The 20,884-nt window shown below is 52.9% G+C and overlaps 1 protein-coding gene across 2 annotated transcripts; it reads left to right on the top strand.

Annotated features, from left to right (window-relative positions):
* Positions 1–1,319: 1,319 nt before the first annotated feature.
* Positions 1,320–20,884, top strand: ACCS (1-aminocyclopropane-1-carboxylate synthase homolog (inactive)). Of its 2 annotated transcripts, none has more exons than XM_079102769.1 (16): positions 1,320–2,190; positions 3,922–4,212; positions 6,949–7,008; positions 8,800–8,870; positions 10,019–10,088; positions 10,755–10,821; positions 12,453–12,550; positions 13,018–13,095; positions 13,849–13,949; positions 14,741–14,830; positions 16,094–16,139; positions 16,248–16,389; positions 19,062–19,204; positions 19,309–19,462; positions 19,551–19,648; positions 19,726–20,884. In XM_079102769.1, exons 2-15 carry the CDS (start codon positions 3,922–3,924, stop codon positions 19,631–19,633), a joined length of 1,494 nt encoding a protein of 497 aa, XP_078958895.1. In that variant the 5' UTR covers positions 1,320–2,190; the 3' UTR covers positions 19,634–19,648; positions 19,726–20,884. The 2 variants fall into 2 exon arrangements, with proteins under 2 accessions (XP_078958895.1, XP_078958894.1); XM_079102768.1 differs by having other exon boundaries at positions 1,321–2,186; positions 19,726–20,883.

Here is a 20,884-nt window from a genome sequence, read left to right as displayed (position 1 = left end):
AAGATGGTGGAGTGAGACAGACATCATTACCCTCCGTACGTGTATGATCACACGAATGGTGTAAATATACATTGCGCAACCATAGGAACGAAAAGTTGTACCCCATTTGTGTACAGTGAATCAAAATGCAATCTGTAAAAATAAATAAATAAGAAAGGAAGGAAGGAAGAAACCAATTCCTGGGGAGCGGTCAGTGTCCTTTCCCTCTCTTAGCCTTTCTCCAGGAAGCCTAATTAACCATGGGTCCCTACCTTTTGGATTGTCAATAACTGTCCTAAGAGCCTGCGGCTCCCTCTTGAAATGTCTGTGAAAAGAGCTGTCTCTTGTCTGTTCTGTGAGCACGCTTTATGTTAGAGACCCTGCACAACCTTCAGCTGCACAGATTAAGAATTTTTTAAAAAAGAGGAAAAAGCCCCAATAATAGGCTGGGTCTAAGATGACCTCAAATCACCTATAAATCTTGTGAGAAACTGTGGATCTGGGCTCAGAATTTGGAGTTTCCATTTTCCTCTGGGACCACTGTGTAAAATTAAGTTGGGACTTCTCTTCTTCAAGTGCCACTCACTGCTTCTCGACCAGTCTGTTTCCTGCGACAGGATTACAGGTGTGCTCCAGCGCTCCCAGCTCCTGACCTTTTAAAATAAGTCTCCACAGGTCCACTGCAGCCCTGCGGGTAGGCCTGGGTTTGTTCTGCCCACGGAGGTATCCCAGCCCTTTGCAGAGATCTAGCTCAAAACAGGCATTCACTAGGACAACCTAGCGCAGTTAAATCAAATTCCTTACTTGGAGGGCAGCGACTTCTTTATCTTCCAGAAGAAAACACTGAGGTCCAAAAAGTCCTGATACATGTACAAGGTTTCAAAGTTACTCAGTGACAAGGACAAAGTGAAGACAGGGAGTAGCCAGATGACCGTGTTCCCAGCCATACTTGTGTTGAGGAATTCTGCTTATTTCTTTTACCAGGGGCACTGAAAGCCCTCAGAGATGAATACCTCCACCTTGCCTAAAGCACCCAGGGGCAGAATATTCAGGGTTCAGGCAGAGTTTATAAAATGTTGCATAAATGTTGGCAGGCCAGCAAAATGCCGCCTCAAAATATGGATCGTTGGGCTAGTCATTAAGAAGTAGATGGTGGGGAGTTCCCCACCGCCTCTATTTGCCTAAATGCAGCACAGAGATTTAAAAGACAAGGTCTCTGCCTCCCTTCTACAGGGAGAAAGAGTAACCGCTGCAGACACTTGGGACCCCTATAGCTTAGAGATGGCGCCAGAGGAATCTACATTAACAATTATCCTTCATCTTTTTTTTATTTTTTATTTTTTGCCTTTCCAAAGTGCAGCTTATAGAGACTCAGAGTCCTTTGCTTTTGTCTTGTTACTTCTCTAAAAATCCGTTTTGTTGCGCATTCCTTGGGTGGGCTGTCTTGTGTATACGAAATATGATGTCGATACACTTCTATTTTTCTCTTGTTAGTCAACCTTCCTTCCTTCAGTTTCTTCCTTCTTTTCCTCCCTCTCTTCTTTTCTTTCAACGGAAGTCTGTTCCCACTACGAACCCACGGGGGCTGAAGAAAATCCCATACAGACGACTGGCAGATCAGTCTCAAGCGCTGGTGAGCCTCAAGAGGGACACATTAATGAAGAGCCCGCCTTCATTTGGGAAGGTCGTTTTGTGGGCTGCAAGATTTGCCAAGAAACGTCTGTGCCTCTAAACGTCTCGGAGAGCCCGGGGACTAAGGCGGGATGCAGGGGTGGCGCCCCACGTGCCAGCGTGGATTGATCCGCTCCAGAGTCCCACGCGCAGGCCCCCGAGGGCGGAGGTGGGAGTTGCGGCCTGCCCCTTCCTGGAGTTGGTCTCGGCTCCACTGTCCCTTCCCGGTCTCCAGCTACTCCTCAGCGTCCTGTCGCCCGTAGGGGCTTGCGGGGGGAGGCCAGGACCCCGCGGTGCGCCCACCTGTGCGCCCATCACCGCGCGGGCCCCACCCAGGGTTCCCCGGCTGGGTGGCGAGGGGCGAGCTGCGTGGTGAGCAATCCCGGAAGCCCGGCCCAGGTGCTCCGTCTCGGTCTCCGTCTCGGTCCTGAGTCCCGCAGCCGCCGCCACCCGCGCGTAAAGCTGGGGAGGGCGTTTCCCAGCCCAGGAAACGGACACCGATCGCGAGCCCGCCCCGTGCCAGCTCCCGTCTCCAAGTAGGTGCGATCCCCCTCTTTGCAGAGAAGGAAGCGGCGGGCCTCCCTCTGTGCGCTGCTCTAAGCCTCTGCGCCTGGGTCTTGGAGCCCTTGGCGCCTGTCATGCTTCCTCTGCCTGGAAAAGCCGGAGCTGCCGCTCGCGAGGTGTCCCCCGCCCTGCAGGCGCCCATCGTGTGATGGCCCTGCAGCCCCGCGCGGGATTCCGAGGCTGACCGCGCGCGGGCTCCCGCTGTGGTCTCCCTCGGACTCGCTGGCCGCCAGGAACCAGCCCTACGCTCCAGGCCTGCCCCGAGAGAAAACCGGCCCCAGGCCCCAGGCAGTGCAGCCCACCCTGGCCTCCACCCTCCGCGCTGCCCTTGCTCAGACCCGGGTTGTCTCAACCTTGGGGAGCGTTTGGCGGAGCCCCGCCAACTGGGGGAGGACCCCCGAGAAGACTTCGCAAAGCAAAATTAAACCACGGAGGGCACCCTGGTTTCTGGGTTGCTCACGTATCACCCACCATTTGGTGTTTGGGGGCTTACGCTTCAGGACCGGCCCATAGGCGAGGATTTATTATAATGACTCATATTCTATTAAGCTTTGGCGTTGAGTCAGGATTTGGTCCAAGTGCTTTATCACCCTGACCTCACTGCTGCCCCGTGCGGTGGCTGCGGGTATACCCACTGTGCAGAGGACACTGGCTCAGAGAGGTGGAGGTGCCTACTGCTGCTGGCAGGATCAGACCCCTCTCCTGGTGCCGATCCTGCTTCCAGAGTGAAGACCCGGACCCTGGAGCGCTGCTTCGGGTGCCTGCATTTGTTGGAGATCCCTACTCCTCTTTCCCCTCAGTTTCCATCACCATCAGATACAGATCACCAAATAATCCCATCCTACCCTTTCGCCACAGGACTTATAGGACTCCCAGGCATTGATATGTCGGGAAAATTTTAACTTGGATTTTTCTTTCTTCTTTTTTCTTTTCTTTTCTCTTTCTTTCTTTCTCTCTCTTCTTTCCCTCCCTCCCTCCCTCCCTCCCTCCCTCCCTCCCTCCCTCCCTCCCTTCCTTCCTTCCTTCCTTCCTTCCTTCCTTCCTTTCTTCCTTCCTTCCTTCCTTCTTTTTGTAACAGATTGAACCCAGGGGCCCTTAAGCACATCCCAAGCTCTTTTTATTTTTTATTTTGAGACAGAGTCTCATTAAGTTCTTAGGGCCTCACTTAAGGCTAGTTTTGAATTTGTGATCCTCCTGCCTCAGCCCCCAAGCCACTGGGATTACAGGTGTGTGGCACTGCACCCGGCTTAACCTGGAGTTTCGAAATTGAGATAAGCAAGGATGGAAAAAGAACATGGGTGGTTCTTAGGCTGGAGAAGGAAAATCTTATACAGAAATGGAATAAGCCAAAGTGGCAATATATTGAAATTATTCAAATGTAGCAAGCACGGCCCCGTGCGGTTCCTTACATGTCTTGCACAGATTCTGCTCCTTGAAATGGTTGCACACGTTTTACAGCTAGTAAGGGACACAGGAAGTGAGGAGTGCATGAACTTCAAGGCGGGGCAGATGGCTGGTGGGTGGAGGCAGGAGGATCCTTGGGCCCAGGGGTTTGAGGCCAGCCTTGGAAAGGCAGGGAAACCCTGTTGCAAAGTAAATCGGGGCAGGAGGTAAGAAAGGGAAAGGGACCCCGGGGGCTGGTGACGGCCGGTTCGCTGCGGGGCCCTTGAGCACCCCTGTGCCCTGAGTGCATCTGTCTCCTTGCAGATGTTCCCCCTTCCTCAGATGGAGTGCAGAGAGCCGGCCGCCTGTCTGAGCTCAGCCTCCACACCGGCCGTGGGCCCCGGCTTTCGGGACGACGTGGAAGGAGAATGCTCCAGAAGAGCAGCGGCCCAGCGGCCAGAGCTCTGTGGAGTGGGCGATCCCGTCGCCATGTTCTCCTCAGACAGCTCCTGCCTGTCCTCTCGAGGCAGAGTCATCAAGTGGTTCTGGGACTTGGCTGAGGAGGGCTACCGGACCTACCACATGGACGCCTACGATGAGGACAAGAACCCCAGTGTGAGCCCCCTCCCCAGCGGGCCCAGCCTTGACCTGAAGGGCAGCACCGCTTGCTCCTGGAGGGTTCAGATCAGGGGCCTGTTTATAATGAAGGGGACGGCGGCTTGAGGGAGGAAGTTGAGGGCTGCAGAGCGGTCCTCCGTGAGAGCCTGCCAACGCTTCAGCTTTGATTTTGTTTTCTTTTTGTGGGGCTGGGGTTAGGGCCCAGGGTCGCTCGCACGCCAGGCAAGCGGTCTACCACCGAGCTGCGTCCCCACCCGCAACCCTTCAGCTCTGGAGCTAGGACGGAGCTGGGGTCCAGTTCTGTCGGTTTCATTTCTTTCAATCTCAGTTCATCTCTAAAATGGGGTGGTAAAACCTGCTGTCGAAGCGTGGAGATGCAAGGAGATGTGTGGCGGGATCAGCACAGGGCGTGCTCCAGAGCACACTGAATGAGCATAGCTGCCATTGTTACCGATGTGGTCTGCCCCACGTGTTATGAGATGTCCTTAGTGATACCTTCACGGATCAGAGAGCTGCACAAGTAACCCATGAATGATCTCTGTCTGTCGAGCACCCACCAGGTACCAGCCGCTGTTCCAGGTGCTGGCCTTGTAACAGTGAACGAGAACAAAGCTTCTCTTCTAAGCATTTATGTTCTAGCTGGGGAGACAGTGAACGGACAAAAGTAATATATGTGGTGATAAGTACCGTAGAGCAAAATAAAGCCGGGGACAGCGGATAGAGAATGGCGGTAACGTTGCTATTTAATTAAAGAAGGTCACAGAAAGCTACTTTGATGAGGTGACATTTGATCAGAAACCTGAAAAAAGGTGAGGGGTTGTGTTAGCTATCAGTTGCTATAACAAATGACTTCGAATCTTAGAAATTCAGGTAGCAAGTGTTTCGGATTCTGGGCTCAGGGATCCTGGTGGGTGCCTCACGTTCAGGGTCTTCTGTGGAGTTGTCCTGAAGCTAGGGCTGTGGCAATGGCATGTCCCTGGGGGAGGGACGTGGAGAGGGTGGGGAGGCGCCATTCCCAAGCCTACGCACACGGTGAGTGGGGGCCTCGGTTCCTCTCCACACGGGCTTTCCCAGCAGACCTCTTCATGGGAAGTGGAGGAAGCCTGGGAGAAGGAGGGCAGGTGCTCTCGAGATGGCAGCCACAGGCTCTGAAACCTCATCTCCCAGGTGGCGTCCCACCACTTCTGCAGGTTTCGTCCATCAGGAACGCCTCGCTAGGTCCAGCCCACGTCTGGGGGTGTGAATAGCAGGGGGTGGGGATCACCCCGAGCCACTGTAGGGGCTGCTCACCGATGGGAGTCAGCCATGTTGTATCTGGGAAGAGCATTCCAGGCAGAGGGAACAGCACACGAAAGGCCCCAGGGCGGAACCCTGCTGGATGGTTCAAGGGACAGAAAAGGGACCACTGGTGAAGGTTGGAAGGACATGAGGTGGGGTGGTAATAGATCTGTAGGGGCCAGGGGACATGGCGAGCCTTCCCGTTTTAGATAAAGTGGGCGAGGAGGTATTCAGGGGAGAAGCAGTAGGACCTGGTTTCTGTTTTTAAAAGATGACTTGGACTATTCTGTGGAACCTGGATGACAGGTGAAGGAGTGGGTAAGACAGGAAGTGGAGAAGCTGGTCTGGTCATCTGGGCAAGGAACTAAGGGGGCTTGGACCAGATCTCAGCAGTGCTGCGTGTGTTGGAAGGAACGCCGTCGGGATTTGCAGGTGCGTTGGCTGTGCTGGAGGAGCCCACGTGTGTCCCCCGGGGCGAAGATCACAGCTTTCTATGTGTTGCCACCTCAGCTCATTCCAGTTTGCTTTTCCATCTTGCCTTCTTCCTTTACTCCCTTTGCCCCGCTTAACGCAGAGGTCAGGAGTTAGCTGTGTGAGTCTCTGGGGACTCTAGAAGGGACAGCTCGGCTGGGACTCACTTCCTTCCTCTCCCATGAGAATAAGGGCCTGGGGATCAGGAGTGGGGATCAGGTGTTGTCTGGGTCTCCGGGGGACATTTATGCTGACGTGAGGGCCCGTTCTTTTTCTGGGGGGGGGGGGGGGGGACTGGGGATTGAGCCAGTATCTAGTCAAGTGCCCTCCCACTGAGCCAAATCCCAATGGTTCATTCTTTTTTTTTGGTACTGGGGTTCCAACCCAGGGCGCTTGACCACTGAGCCACCTCCCCAGCCCTTTTCGTATTTAGAGACAGGGTCTCACTGTGTTGCTGAGCCCGCTCGAAGTTGCTGGGGCTGGCTTTGAACTAGTGGTCCTCCTGCCTCAGCCTCCCGAGCTGCTGGGATCGCAGGTGTGGGTCACGGCGCCTGGCGGAGGGCTCACTCTGGATGGGCCTCCACCCTGCTTCTCCTCCTGCAGGCATACGGTTCTCTGTACGCATGCTTTCATCCTGTTAACGTGGGTTCCTGTCCAGCCCCCTGCCTCCAGGGAGTTTGCCTGCAGCAGGGGAGGTACAACGTGGCCTGGGGCAGAAAGTTAGCAGTGCTCTAGGGGGGTGACAGGTGCAGAGCTATGGAACCCCAAAGAAGAAAAAAGCCCTTCCAGGTGGGGCTGGGGCAGGCTTCCCGGAGGAGATGGCATGGGAAGGTGGTGTCTGCCCAGTGGAGGGCGGGGCTGGAGCGAAGACAGGAGGGGCGGGGCGCCGGCGCAGAGCCGTCAGTTGCGTCCCTGCGGGCTCCGCGGCCTTTGGTTGGCACGCCTCTGCCATGCTCACTCTGCCCCCTTACCTCTCATCTCCAGGGCATCATTAACTTGGGCACCAGCGAGAACAAGCTCTGCTTTGACCTGCTGTCCAGGCGGGTGAGTCCTGGGGCACCTCTGGGTGGCAGCACCAGCTCCAAGGGACCCCTTCCTTGGAATGCTTCTCCCTGAAGAGCCTGCTATGTGCCTCTGTGGCCCTGGCCTGGGAGTCAGGGGACCCAGGTTGCCTTGGGGACAACTTTCTGAGGCCTGTCACTTCCCTCTGATCCCGATTTCTTCATCTGTGCAGGCTCCGTCCCTTACTGGTCCCTCCTACTGGTTGGGTCCCTGACTCCAGGGAAACTCAGTGCAACGCTTTTTGTTTGTACTGGGCGTTGAACCCAGGGGTACTCAACCACTGAGCCACATCCCCAGCCCTTTTTATATTTTATTTAGGGACAGGGTGTCACTGAGCTGCTTAGGGTCCTGCTGAGGTGCGGAGGCTGGCTTTGAACTCGCGATCCTCCTGCCTCAGCCTCCTGATTACAGGCGTGTGCCCCCGTGCCCTTCTGGGCCTGACTCGTGGCTTTGCCAATTTCAAGCTCCCGGAGTGTCATCCTGGCACAACAGGGTTGGAAGTGAGACGGGCGGCACAAGCTTGTTGGGTGTTCCCTCCAACACGGACACGTAGAAGGAACCTCCAGAGCCGGTGGCAGCACAGAGCAGTGACAGGCAGGAAGTGACAAGGTTCACAGGCCTGTTACCCTGCTTTTAAAACACTATACTTGGTTGTAAGATTCTATTAAATTAATTTTTTAAATGACTGTTTCCAACACAGTTTGCAACATTCCTGGAAATGGGGAAAATTCCTGGATTTCCTAACACGCTTTCTCGAGCGCAGGGTCTCTAGTGGGGTGTGGGTTTGTAGAGTCAGTAGTGCTTCCCTCAAAGGGAGTGTCTTCCAAAGCAGAAAAATCCAAGCCAGGTTGTAGGGAGCCGGTCTCAGAGCCAGTTTTACCTAAAGCCAGCTCTTCCTAAGACGGCGTCAGCATGGAAATAAATCAAAGCTGAGTCACATAGATGATTTTAAATTTTCTGTTAAAAATTTTTAAAAAGCTTGCTAAAATTAATTTTAATAATTTATTTCATTTGCATCATATAACGAAAATATGGCCATTTCAACAGGTAATCAGTATAAAAACTATCCCGTATAATAATACATACTTTTTTCCTAGGAAGTCTTCAAAACTCAGAGTCTCAATTGAGACTCGCCGCTTATCAAGTTTCAGTAGCCACAGGGGGCCAGTGGGCGCCATGTTGGATCAGCTCTAAGGGCTGCCAGGAAGGAGGGGCATGGCTGGACACGTGGCTGGTTCCCTGTCCCCTGGTCCCTCTACCCAAGGACCCTGAATGATCAGTCCTTCTTGGCCATTTGGCCTATGAAGCCCCAGAGGTCTAACCCAGCACCTGGTCACTGAGGTGATGGTCTAGAAACTGCCACCTTTTCCAAAGTGTGAGATTGAGCCCAACTGGCAGGAGAACAAGTGGCATGAGTCCTTTCGGAAGTTGGAGCCCAGACTGAGGTGATAGCACCCAACTTCCTTCCTGGCACTGTCTCTGCAAGCCATACCTTTGTGTGTGTGTGTGTGTGTGTGTGTGTGTGTGTGTGTGTGTGGCAGTGTTGTATAAGGAGCATAAGACCAGGAGTCGGAATTTCTGGGTTTTGGTCTCAGCTCTTAATAGCTCTGGGATCTTGACTAAGTCACCTCCATTTTTTGAACCTCAATCTCCTTATCTGCAAAATGGGCATGAGAATATGCTGCCCCTCTCAGGGTTTCTCTGGGACCCGGTTCTGTGTGGATGCAGGAGGCAGTGGTACCCTCAGCCCCGCCCCTTCCTCTCTGTCTCCAGCTGACTCAGAGTGACATGCTGTGGGTGGAGCCGTCCCTGCTGCAGTACCCTGACTGGAGGGGACACCTGTTGTAAGTAGTGACTGTAGGACAGTGGATCTCAATGTGGGTGACTTTGCTTCCCTGGGGATGTTGGGCAATGTCTGGACACAGTTTGGTTGTCATAACCTGGAGGCGAGGACGCTACTGGCCTTTAGAGGGTAGAGGCAGAGATGCTGTTGGGCCTACAATGTACAGGACAGCCCCCCGCAACCAAGAGTTGTCCAGCTCCAGATGTCAGGAGCGGCAGGTGGAGAGAGCCTGCTGAAACCAGGACCGCATCCTAGAGACCTGGCCATCCTGGGGTCTCCTGCCAGTCCCAGCCCTGTCTCAGGAGCTCCCAGTTTGGTTTCCAGGAACCTGGTCTGAGGTATGGGGAGGGCCTCTGGGTGAGGAGTCCATTCCTCTTCTCAGTAGCTGGGGAGCTGGCTGGGGCTTTTCCTAGTGGTAAGGGAGGAGGTGATGGATAACTCTGATGCGTGGCTATACTGCCTGAGCAGACACCAGGGACCAGACACTACTCTAAGGGGTTAGTGGCTGAGGACTTGGTCCCAAGACTGATTCCAAAGCACATGTTGTTAAAATACAGCAATTAGGATGGTGAGCCTTGGAGGCAGGCCGCTGGGCGTGAGCTTGTGTTCTGCACTTACCAGAAGTGACACGATTCCTTCAAACCTGTTTTTTTTTTGTTTGTTTGTTTTGGTGCTGGGGATTGAACCCAGGGATGCTTTACCATTGAGCTACATCCCCAGTCCTTTTAATTTTTTATTTTGAGACAGGGTCTTGCCAAATTCCTGAGGGTCTCACTAAATTAGTGAAGTTGGCCTTGGATTTGAAATCCTCCTGCCTCAGCCTCCTGAGTTTCTGGGATTACAGAGGCACCCGGCTAAACTGGTTTCTTTATCTATAAAGTGGAAATGTTAGTAGCAATAGTAATCATATCGTAGTGTTCTCAAAAGAACATCTGTATAGGATAAATGTAGAACTACAGAGAAAGGAAACTCAGTGCATGTGGGAGGAAGGGGACTTGGAAGTGGAGACAGGTGCTGAGCACACTTTCCATGTGGGAAATGAGGGACAAGTAATGGCAGGGGCATGAGAATTCCCCAGAGGAGCTTTGGGGTGGCCTGTGGTTTGAGGACCTTCTGGCAAGCACTGCCTATCTGTCTGTCTTATCCTAGCCTTCGGGAGGAAGTGGCTAAGTTCCTGTCTTTCTACTGCAAGAGCCCAGCCCCCCTCAAACCAGAGAATGTGAGTAGCCCCCTCCTCTGCTTCTTCCCATTCTTTCTGTCCTGCTCCCCAACTTCTGGCTATCTGAGGGCATTGGGATCAGCCTGTCGCTTAATCTTGATTTGTTTCCATGCAGAATGAGCAATGCCTGCTCCCTTCTTGACCCCTAACCCTAGATATATATTTTTTATTTAAAATTTTGATATTGGAGATTGAACCCAGGGATGCTTTGTCAATGAGCTACATCCACAACTTATTTATTTGTTATTTTTATTTTGAGACAGGATCTTGCTAAGTTGCTTAAGGTCTCACTAAATTGCTGAGTCTGGCCTCAAGCTTGTGATCCTCCTGCCTTAGCCTCCCAAATTGCTAGGATTACAGGCATGCACCACTGCACCCACTAATCCTAGATATTTAGAGATGGGGTATAGTCTCTGTTTCACATTGTGTTGTGACCCCTCCTGGCCTCTTCACCTTCAGGCAAGACCCTCTGAGTGGCCAGCTCCCTGCTTCTTGCTCAGGTGATGCAGAGCAGGGTCCCTTCAGATGACTTTGGCCATAGGTGGGGAGGGCCTTTGGGATACTGAGGGGAACCTGGCTCTTTTCTGTGCTGAACTGCGACGGAGGCTATGGGTCCTCGTGCCCTTTTGGAACTCAGTCATCCTTGTCCCCTTGTGTCACCCCCAGGTGGTGGTCCTGAACGGTTGTGCCTCTGCCTTCTCTACTCTGGCCACGGTGCTGTGTGAGGTGGGGGGTAAGTGAACCTCAGGGTCTGCCCTGAACTGGGGGCTGCACTGGCAGGATCCCCAGCTGTCCGACCTCACGAGCTGCACCAGTGGGTTTGGGTCCAGAACAGACTACAAGGGGACCACAGTCGTCTGAAATAAATGGCCGACGCGACTCCCAGGGGGCGGCCATACCAGGAGAGGGCAGAGGGTGCTGGGCTCTGGGCTTTCTGTGTCCTCATGTGACAGCACGTCCCAGAGCAGGAAGAACAGGGGGAGGTCATGTGGTGCCATCTCTTCTTCATCAGGGGACAGGAGTGTGTGCATGGGGGGCTCTTTCCCAGAAGGGTCTCAACAAAACCCCCTTTGTACTTTCTGACCCCAAATGACTCAGACCCATTCCCAAAGCAGTCCCTGGGCAGAGTGGGAGGAGAGAGCCAGGGCTAGCTTACTCTGAACTTGGTTTGTCCCCCACAGCTGGAGAAGGCCTGCCTGCCTTCGCAGGTATTGCTGATCGTAGCTGAAAAATCGAGAGGTTTTCTCTTAGCAAGGAAGGAAACTGGACTGGCTGTTGAGTAGGCAGCCAGCGGGCCTGCTGCAAAGTCCTGGTCTTTCTAAGAGCTGTCCTTGGTCAGGGGCATTTGTTGGCAGGAGCAGGGCAACAAACATGACAGCGGAACGAAGACAGGTGATGCCAGTGTCTGTTGATCGTGTACTACATACATCCAGGCCCTGGCATAAGGCTCCACTCGGAGTATGTCGTGTAACCTTCACAACCTCCCAGTGAGGTTGGTTCTATGGCCGGCCCATCTTACAGATGAGGAACCTAAGGCCCAGAGGTTAAGTAACTGGTCACACAAAAAGAGGTAGTCACCAGGCAATAGTAGGCGATTTCCTACCCATTCTAGAATAGTCAAAAACAGGGACCCTGCAAATGAAAGTTCAGCTCAGGCTCCCGCGTAGTAAGTGCTCAGCAAGTGTTAGTTATTCATTGCCAAAGGTCCTTCACTTACGATAACTTGACTTACGACTTTTCAACTTTTGCATGGTGTGAAAACTGTACCCAGTCAGTAGAATCTGTACTTCAGAGTTTGAGCTGTGGTCCTTGTCCTTGCTGGAGGCATGTGCCCATGCTGGGCAGTGGCAGTGAGCCACTGCTCCCAGGCAGCCTGAGATCCTGGACACTCACAGCACACCACGTTGCTAAGCTAGGATGTTCGGCAGGTTAGGTGGATGGTGTATTTTTTTGGGGGGGAGGGTACTGGGGATTGAACCCAGGGGTGCTTAACCACTGAGCCACATCCCCAGCCCTATTTTGTATTTTATTTAGAGACAGGGTCTCACTGAGTGGCTTAGTGCCTCTCTGTTGCTGAGGCTGGCTTTGAACTTGCCATCCTCCTGCCTCAGCCTCCCGAGCTGCTGGGAGGATAAATGTATTTTTGACCTAGTGATATTTTCAACTTACGTGGGCTCATCCAACCAGAAGCCCATTGTAAGTGGAGGAGCATCTGCATTAGGAAGGGGACCAGTGTCAGTGGGTCCTGAGCTTCAGAGTTCTGGGTGGTGAGCAGGAGTATGCTCCAGGTGTTCCTCAAGGATGCCCAGGAGGACAGGGCTGTCTGGCCAGAGGATGACAGGTGCTGCCTGTTCCTGTTCCCAGAGGCTTTCCTGATCCCCACCCCTTACTATGGGGCCATCACGCAGCATGTCTATCTCTATGGCAACGTCCGGCTGGCCTATGTCTATCTGGACAGTGAGGTGAGTTCCTGCAGCCCAGGTGCAGCCTGGGCCTTCCTCTGGGTGGGCATGGGAAGAAGTCCATGCTGAGGGTCTGGGGCTGCTGCGGAAGGGACTGGAGCCCTCTGGTGCCACATGGCTGCTTGTGCCTGGGTTACCCGAGGCTCCCAAGCTTTAGGTTCTGAGATTCCTGAGGTCCCTGTAGAAGCCAAGACCAGTCCCAGAAGTGAGAGGGGTGGACAGGCGGCAGAAGACCTTGACATGGAAGTCCTGGGATCCTACCAGGGGACCCCTGGAGGCCTCTGCCAGAAACCTAAGAGCTGAGAGAGGTGTCCCTGGTGTGATGTGTTGGGCGGAGGACAGGAAGAGGAAGTAGCCCCACTTGTTTTCTGGGGACTCTTCTGAGGAGATGGGACACGAGAGGACTGAGAACTCAGGGTTGGGGCATCCCTGAATTTGGCTGGTGACTTTGGTGGGTCTTTCTCCAGGTCACTGGGCTGGACACACGCCCCTTCCAGCTCACAGTGGCGAAGCTGGAGAAGGCCCTGCAAGGAGCGAATTCTGAGGTCTGAGATGGCATGCAGCCCAGGGTTGGAAGCGGGTGGGTCCGGACCCCTCTTCCTGTGGCTGATCTCCTGAGAATTGGGTCGGGGGCCGTGGTGGGGACATGTGGGTAGGACGGTAGCACAGAACCATTGTGGGGGTCAGTCAGGAGGCTGCCCCTGAAGCTTCTGCCCATTAGAACAAGACCCTCATGCCTCCATCTGGAGAGAATCAACCAGGAGCTTCATCGAAAATGCCCCCCTGTCCCCACTCCCTCTGACTCTGCTTCAGGGGTCAAGTGTGGAGCAGAGGAGTCCATGGTTCAGTGAGTCTCCCTGGCCTCTGAGGGGTGGTACTATTCACTTAGAGGGGATCGGGGCCTCCCCAGGAAAGGCAGAGGCCCCGTTCTCCGGCGGCTCCTTCTCAGCAGGCTTTTCAACAATCTGCCTACTTAGTTTATTTCCCTTGGTCATTGGAGTGGTCACATGCTCACTGTAGGGATTTTGAAAGTGCAACGCCCAGGCCCTCTATTCTGGCCACACAGGCCACCTCGGCTGGCATGTGGGCACATTTCCCGCTGTCCTCTGTGCTGGTTTTCTTTCCATGGTTGGCATGATGCTGCAGAGGTTGCTCTGCATCTTGCTGTGCTTCCTACTGGGTGGTGAACGCGTCCCATCCCCCTTACTTCCCTGGGAGCCACCGACCGTCAGCCCCCACCTACTGGGACTGCCTAGCCTTGGGGAGGAGCTGAGTCTCTGCCCTGTGGATGGTTTCAGGGTGTCAAGGTCAAAGGCCTCATCCTCATCAACCCCCAGAATCCTCTGGGTGACATCTACTCCCCAGGAGAGCTGCAGGAGTTCCTGGGATTTGCCAAGAGGTGAGTCCCCACACCCCCGCCATGATTCCTGGGCCCAGCAAGGCTCTGACGTGGGCTCACCTGCTTTGGCCTCTCCTGGGCAGTGGGACAACAAGAAAGTAGGGTTTTGCTGGGTGCCATTTCTCTCTCTTTTATTTTTAAATTTAATTTTTTTGTGTGGTACTAGGGATGGAACCCAGGACCTCGCACATGCTTGGCAAGCGCTCTACCACTGAGCTACATTCCCAGCCCTTTTAAAATTTTTATTTTGAGACAGGGTCTTACCAAGCTGCCCAGGCTGACCTTGAACTTGCATCCTCCTGCCTCAGCCTCTGGGGTTGCTGGGGTGACAGGTGTGTGCCCCTGCACCCAGCTTCTCTTCTAAGTTATAGCAATGGCTTCATTTATTGCACCACTGAGCACACTTTGCTATATTTCTTTTAATCCTCATAACGACCCCATGAGAAATAGGCACATAATTATCCCTGGCCACTGGAGCCTCAGAGTGGACGAGTCAAGGGTAGGGCCAGATTTGAACGTGGGTCTGTCTACCTTGAGCCTCACACTTAAATGTTCTTCTCCAGGTAAGGAGAAGGGTCCAAGGGTCTGAGGGTCCGAGCTCTCCCTGACAGTGCCTCCAAAACTCCTTTGCTTTGAATGTGCTGCTTCCTGTTTGAAAAAAATAGACAAAAGAAGGGTGTTCCTGGAGAAAACAGGAACTGCGCTGTGGTCCTCTGGGTTTGGGACACGCTGTTCCCTGGGGAGCACACTTGGCCCACAGATCCAGCTGGCTCCTCCCCTCCTCACTTCAGGCACAAGCTGCATGTGATCGTGGATGAGGTCTACATGCTGTCCGTGTTCGAGGCCTCGCACGGGTACCGCAGCGTCCTGAGCCTGGACAGGTGAGGGTCCTGGATGCGGCTGACTCGGCCAGCCCCCGACTGGCCTCTCTGTGGCTCGACCCCCAGGGTGTGACCTGCCCCAGGGCACTTTTCTACTAACACCTAGCTGACTGCAAGGGTCCTCGGATCCCCCAGGAAGATGGGAGAGGTGGGCTGCATTTAGAATTGCTCTGTGGAGATCCTGAGACCTCCACGCTGGGGTCCCCAGGACTCCAGAGGGAGGCTGGGGAAGCTGGCCCACTTTGCTCTTTCCTTTGTGTCCAGAGCAGCTCCAGATTATCCATTTGCTTCTTTCTTTCACTCATACATTGGGCAAATAAGCACTTTTGGCTATTTAGTGGACTTTTTCATTAGCTTTCGTTTGAGCAGAGAATTCATGAACGAAATGTCTTTGGACACACTTGGGCCTGATCATCTGCAATGTCTGTAAATCTGACCTCCGGGCAGGCTGACAGTTTCTGATGTTTGTACCGGCTTTTTAGCCCTGCTGTGACCTTTCTGTCACTTGTCTCTCACAAGCCCCATGAGGATGGTGGCGCCTGGAGTGCGGCTCCCTCTCGTTTTATGCGTTAGGAGAGTGAGGTGCTGAGAAAACAGTGACCTGCCCTTGAGCCTTGGCTAGTCGTGGGGCATCTGTTCTGTGGCTGGCACTGGAGTGCCAGAGACCCAACAGTCAGCAAGAAGGATCTTGGCCCTTCTCACATAGAACCTTTATTTCTAGCCAGGAAAACAAATGAACAAACAAACAACCCTGGCAGCACAATACGCACAATACGCAGCTAGCGATTCTGATCGCGGTGGTGATCAGTGACTGGAGAACCCTCGGCAGCTATCAGATGATCGGCTTGGGGCGCCCCACTGGCTGGCTGTAGTCGGGGAGGCCTTTGAGGAAGTGACACTCAGCTGTATTCTAGATGGGAAGTTGGCAGATTTCTCCTGTAAGGGGCAGGTGGCGAGTATATTTTAGACTTTACAGACCATGTGGTCCCTCACTCAACTCTGCATGGACCTTCTGTAAACCAGTGGGCCTGGCTGTGTTCTGATAAAACTTTATTTATAAGAACAGACATCAGGCCACATTTTCCTGCAGGCTGTGTTTTGCTAACCCTGCTCTAAGGGATGCACAGGAGTTGGTGGTTCAGAGAGATGCAAACAAGGCCAGGACCCAGGAGAGCCATCCATCCATCTCCTCCTTTGTCCTGGAAATGAGTCTGGGCTCCCTGGTTCTGTGTTGCCTCTGTTCTCACGCTGTGCTCTCTGCAGGCTGCCCGACCCCCAGAGGACCCATGTACTGTGGGCCACCAGCAAGGTGAGTTCTGGCTGGCCGCAGGGTGTCAGAGATGGGAGGGCAGACGGGTGGGTGGGATCGGCTCCCTCTGTGGAGGGCGGGCCATGGCTTAGGCATCTCTCCTTGCAGGACTTCGGGATGTCTGGGCTCCGCTTTGGCACGCTGTACACAGAAAACCAGGAGGTGGCCACCGCCGTGGCTTCCCTCTGTCGCTATCATGGCCTCAGTGGCCTGGTCCAGTACCAGATGGCACAGCTGCTCCGGGACCGTGGTGACTGCCTGGGTTTGGTGACCTGAAAGAGGCGGGAGGCTTATGGTCCATCTGGGACCAGCCAGGGATCATGGGTGCTTCTCCCATGAGAAGAATTTAGGGTGGTGTTAGAGAGTGCCAGCTGTGGGTCTGGATTGGGTCCACACTTTACTCTGTCTCTTACTGGCTGTGTGGCATGTTACGTCATCTCCCTGAGCCTCGGTTTCCTCATCTGTAGAGCAGGGATCATAATGGTGCCTGTCTTGTAGGGCAAGTGTGGCACTTGGTCCAGGTGAACTTGTTTTGCCAGGCACAGTGGTGTGTACCCGTAGTCCTAGCTACTTGGGAGGCTGAGGCAGGAAGATTGCTTGATCCCAGGAGTTTGAGGCTGGCCTGGACTGTCTTAAAAAAAAAAAAAAAAGTAAAATGTGAACTCATTATTATTAGCTGTGAGCACTTTAAGAGAGTGGAAACTACTAAGAAAAAGTTGTTAGTAGTGGAAATCTCTCTCCTCTGTGGCTCCATTCAGCTTGCAGGTTCAGAGAGCAGGTTAGAGGGCAAAGCTACCTGTCCTTGCCACCATTTGCTGAGCCCCCTGCAAGTGCTCTGGCTGTGTCTCATTTATCCCTCCCCAGGATCCTAGGGAGCTTGAATTCTAGGATTTTCCACATCATTTTATAGACGAGGAAACAAAGACTAGACACTCCGCATCCACTGTAATACCTAACATTTTTTTCAGACAGAGACAACATCAGGTCATGCATTGCTGGTGGGACTTAAGATAGTTCACCCACTTTGGAAAGCAACTTGGCATTTTCTTCTAAAATCACTTACCAAACCACAGGGCAATTCCATCTCTAGAAATGGCACCAAAGAAGCCCACGTGAAAATTTAGCTGGAAACAATCCGGATAGCCTTCCCTGGATGAGTGGGGACAGACACCCCCACACAGGCACATCCACGTCATGAAATGCTACTCTGCCCTCAAGTCCACGGAGCATAGATTCATCTCGAAGGTGTTAGGCTGGTGAACGAAGCTAGTCTCCAAAGATGACACACCACATGGTTCTGCTTCGTTTTTTGGAAATAGCAAAACTAGAGTGATGGAAACAGATCAGGGTCATGGGGCAGAGGCAGATGTGGCTGTAAGCGTCAGGAGGGTGTGTTCTAGAGTGAGGGAACCTGCGGAGTCCTGCCTGTAGTGGTACGTACCCAAATACCTAGGTGCGTTATGATCCCTAGAACTGTACCCCCCAAAAAAGAGGTCAGCAAAAATGTGAGGATCATTCAAACTAAAAAGCTTTCTCTCAGCAAAGGAAACTATCAGCAATGCGAAGAGAGAGCCTACAGAGTGGGAGAAACCTTTGCCAATCATGCTTCAGATAGAGCACTAATCTCCAGAATCTATAAAGAACTCAAAAAACTCTACTCCAAGAATACAAATAATCCATTCAACAAATGGGCTAAGGAAATGAACAGACACTTCACAGAAGATCTACAAGCAATCAACAGATATATGAAAAAATGTTCAACATCTCTAGTAATAAGAGAAATGCAAATCAAAACTACCCTAAGATTCCATCTCACCCCAATTTGAATGGCGATTATCAAGAACACAAGCAACAATAGGTGTTGGCGAGGATGTGGGGAAAAAGGTACACTCATACATTGCTGGTGGGGTTGCAAACCAGTGCAGCCACTCTGGAAAGCAGTATGGAGATTCCTCAAAAAGCTTGGAATGGAACCACCATTTGACCCAGCTATCCCACTCCTCTGCCTATACCCAAAGGACTTAAAATCAGCATACTACAGAGATACAGCCACATCAATGTTCATAGCGGCTCAATTCACAATAGCCAGATTGTGGAACCAACCTAGATGCCCTTCAATTGATGAATGGATAAAGAAACTGTGGTATATATATATATACAATGGAATATTACTCAGCCATAAAGAAAGATAAAATTATGGCATTTGCAGGTAAATGGATGAAATTGGAGAATATCATGCTAAGTGAAATAAGCCAATCTCAAAAAACCAAAGGACGAATGATCTCGCTGATAAGTGGATGATGACACATAATGGGGGGTGGGAGGGGTTAGGGTTAGGTTTAGGGTTAGGATTAAGGAGGGTGGCAAGAATGGAGGAAGGAAGGACTGTATAGAGGGAAAAGAGGGGTGGGAGGGGTGGGGGGAAGGAAAAAAAATAACAGAATGAATCAAACGACATTACCCTATGTAAATTCATGATTACACAAATGGTATGCCTTTACTCCATGTACAAACAGAGAAACAACATGTATCCCATTTGTTTACAATAAAAAAAAATGTGAGGATCAGAGAGGTGAATCTGCCAAAGGTCCCCCCTCTTGTCAGTGGCCCAGCTGGGATCTGGACCTTGGCCTGTGTGGCTCCAAAGCATCACTTTGTAACTCGTTAAAACCTTTGCCTTGGCTTTGCCTCCTGAGGGACTTTGTGCTCTGGGCTCCTGATGGGAGTGTGGGGGCTGGAGCTGAAGCTGAGTGGGGGCCCCTGAATTCCCACCCCTCCTGATCTTCCTTTCCCCTCTCCCCACCACCAGCCAGGGGGGCTGCATGGTCTCAGCAGCTGTGGCCTTTTGCTCCTCAGCATGTAGACTGGCAGGACGGAGAGAAGGCTGAGGGAAGACTCACCTTTGGTCTCCCTCTCACCCAGACTGGATCGACCAGGTGTACCTGCTGGAGAACCATGCCCGGCTCAAGGCTGCCCACGCCTATGTCTCTGCAGAGCTCAGGGCCCTGGGGATCCCCTTCCTGAGTCGGGGGGCAGGCTTCTTCATCTGGCTTGACCTGAGGAAGGTGAGACAGCTGGGCGTGGGCCGGTGGGGCGTCTAGCCTCCCTCCGGCAGGTGAGGGCCTGGAGGTCGCCTCTGTGTCCTGAGCCTCTTCCCCTGCTCTCCCAGTACCTGAGTGAGGACACCTTTGAGGAGGAGATGCATCTCTGGCGCCGCTTTTTAGACAATAAGGTGCTGCTGTCCTTCGGCAAGGCCTTCGAGTGTAAGGAGCCCGGCTGGTTCCGCCTGGTCTTCTCAGACGAGCCCCACCGGCTTCGCCTGGGTGAGTAGCCGCTGCCCCAGCCCCTCCGCGTGCTGATCCCCACCTGTCCAGCCCTCAGGGCTAATGGCCCCTTACTTCTCCTTCTCAGGGATGCAGAGGGTCCGGCAGGTGCTTGAGGGCAAATCCCAGCTGGCGGAGGAAGGCCCTCCCTGCCAGGCCCAGCGCACATGAGCTGGTGCTTGTCTGGTAAGTGCCCCTGGACGTTCTGGGGCTGTGCAAGCCTGGCTTTGGATTTGCCCCTGAGGAACTTGCCTGCCTTGCAGGGTGGCAGCAGGAGACTCCTTCAGTTGAGCTTCGTCTTGGGCCATCTCTGTCCCCTACTAAACAAAACGGACCAGCTAGATGTCTCTGTCAGGAGTCATTTGCAGACCAGGGGAAGTGGTGAGGGATCCTGGCCACAGCCCTCAGCTTGCAGAGGACGAGAAGACTATCAAGCCACCAGGATCTTCTTTATGATGGCTCCTTCATGCTTCTTTGTTGCCAGGGAAACCAGCCAGAGGAACAGCACACAGAGTATGCCAAAAAAATAAAAAGAAGTGATAACGTTCCAGGAAGATTGGAATGAATTCTGTTTGTTCAGTTCTCAGCATATCAGGAACCTAGAAAGGCTTCTACCTGGGACCAGGTGAATAGGACCCCATGGTGGGAGTCGGGAGGGGCTTCTCAGTGGGCCACTTCAGTGCCTGGAGAGGAGCTGTCTTCTCATATGTCCCCGAAGTGGAGTGGCCTAGCAGTGGCTGTGGGGGAAAATTTGGGACCAGAACTCAGAACTGAGGCAGCTGGGGGGCTGAACTGACCAAGGCTGGCCCCTTGATGCTAAGTGGACCAGAGGTGGCCTGCCCCACCTGCAGGAATGCTTTAGTTCAGAGCATAAATGGGCTTTCTGATCCCTGAAGACCATCTCGGTGCCCACACCCCTACCTTAGAAAAGCTGACTCAGCTGGGCACAGAGGCGCTTGCCTGTCTTCCCAGCTACTCAGGGGGCTGAGGCAGGAAGATCTCTTGAGCCCATGAGTTCAAGGTCAGACTGGGAAACAAAGCAAGAGCCCACTTCAAAAAGAAGAAAAAAAGAAAGAAGAAAAAGTGAACTCTGACTCTTAACTTCTTTTAGGAAACAGAAGTGAAATCAGTATTTCTATTTTATAAACCATGTTATTTGGTTTAGGGTTTTTTTTCTCTCTGTTTTGATCATTCATTCATTCATTCATTCATTCATTCATTCTTCTTCTTCCCTGTCTTTATGGAGCACTGACTGGGTGGCAGACACTGTACCGTGGGAATTACAGGCATCATTGCTGACTAAACAGCCCTAGGGAGCTGGCGCCATTATCCTCCGTTTTCACAAACGGGGAAACTGAATTTGAAGAGGGCGACTGGTATTCTGGACTGTCATAGAGCTGCAAGCCTCAGAGCCAGGGTTTG

The sequence above is a fragment of the Sciurus vulgaris genome (genome assembly GCF_902686455.1).
Source record: "Sciurus vulgaris genome assembly, chromosome: 11".
NCBI lineage: Eukaryota > Metazoa > Chordata > Mammalia > Rodentia > Sciuridae > Sciurus > Sciurus vulgaris.
Note: the sequence above shows the minus strand (reverse complement) of the source record. Positions and strands in the feature narration are given on the sequence as shown.

Bases quoted from the DNA above. Each gene is read 5' to 3' on its own strand.
- ACCS (XM_079102769.1), top strand. From the start codon at position 3,922: ATGTTCCCCCTTCCTCAGATGGAGTGCAGAGAGCCGGCCGCCTGTCTG. The intron at 13,950-14,740 runs GTGAGTCCCCAC...TCCTCACTTCAG, and splicing joins TTCCTGGGATTTGCCAAGAG to GCACAAGCTGCATGTGATCG. The intron at 14,831-16,093 runs GTGAGGGTCCTG...TGCTCTCTGCAG, and splicing joins AGCGTCCTGAGCCTGGACAG to GCTGCCCGACCCCCAGAGGA.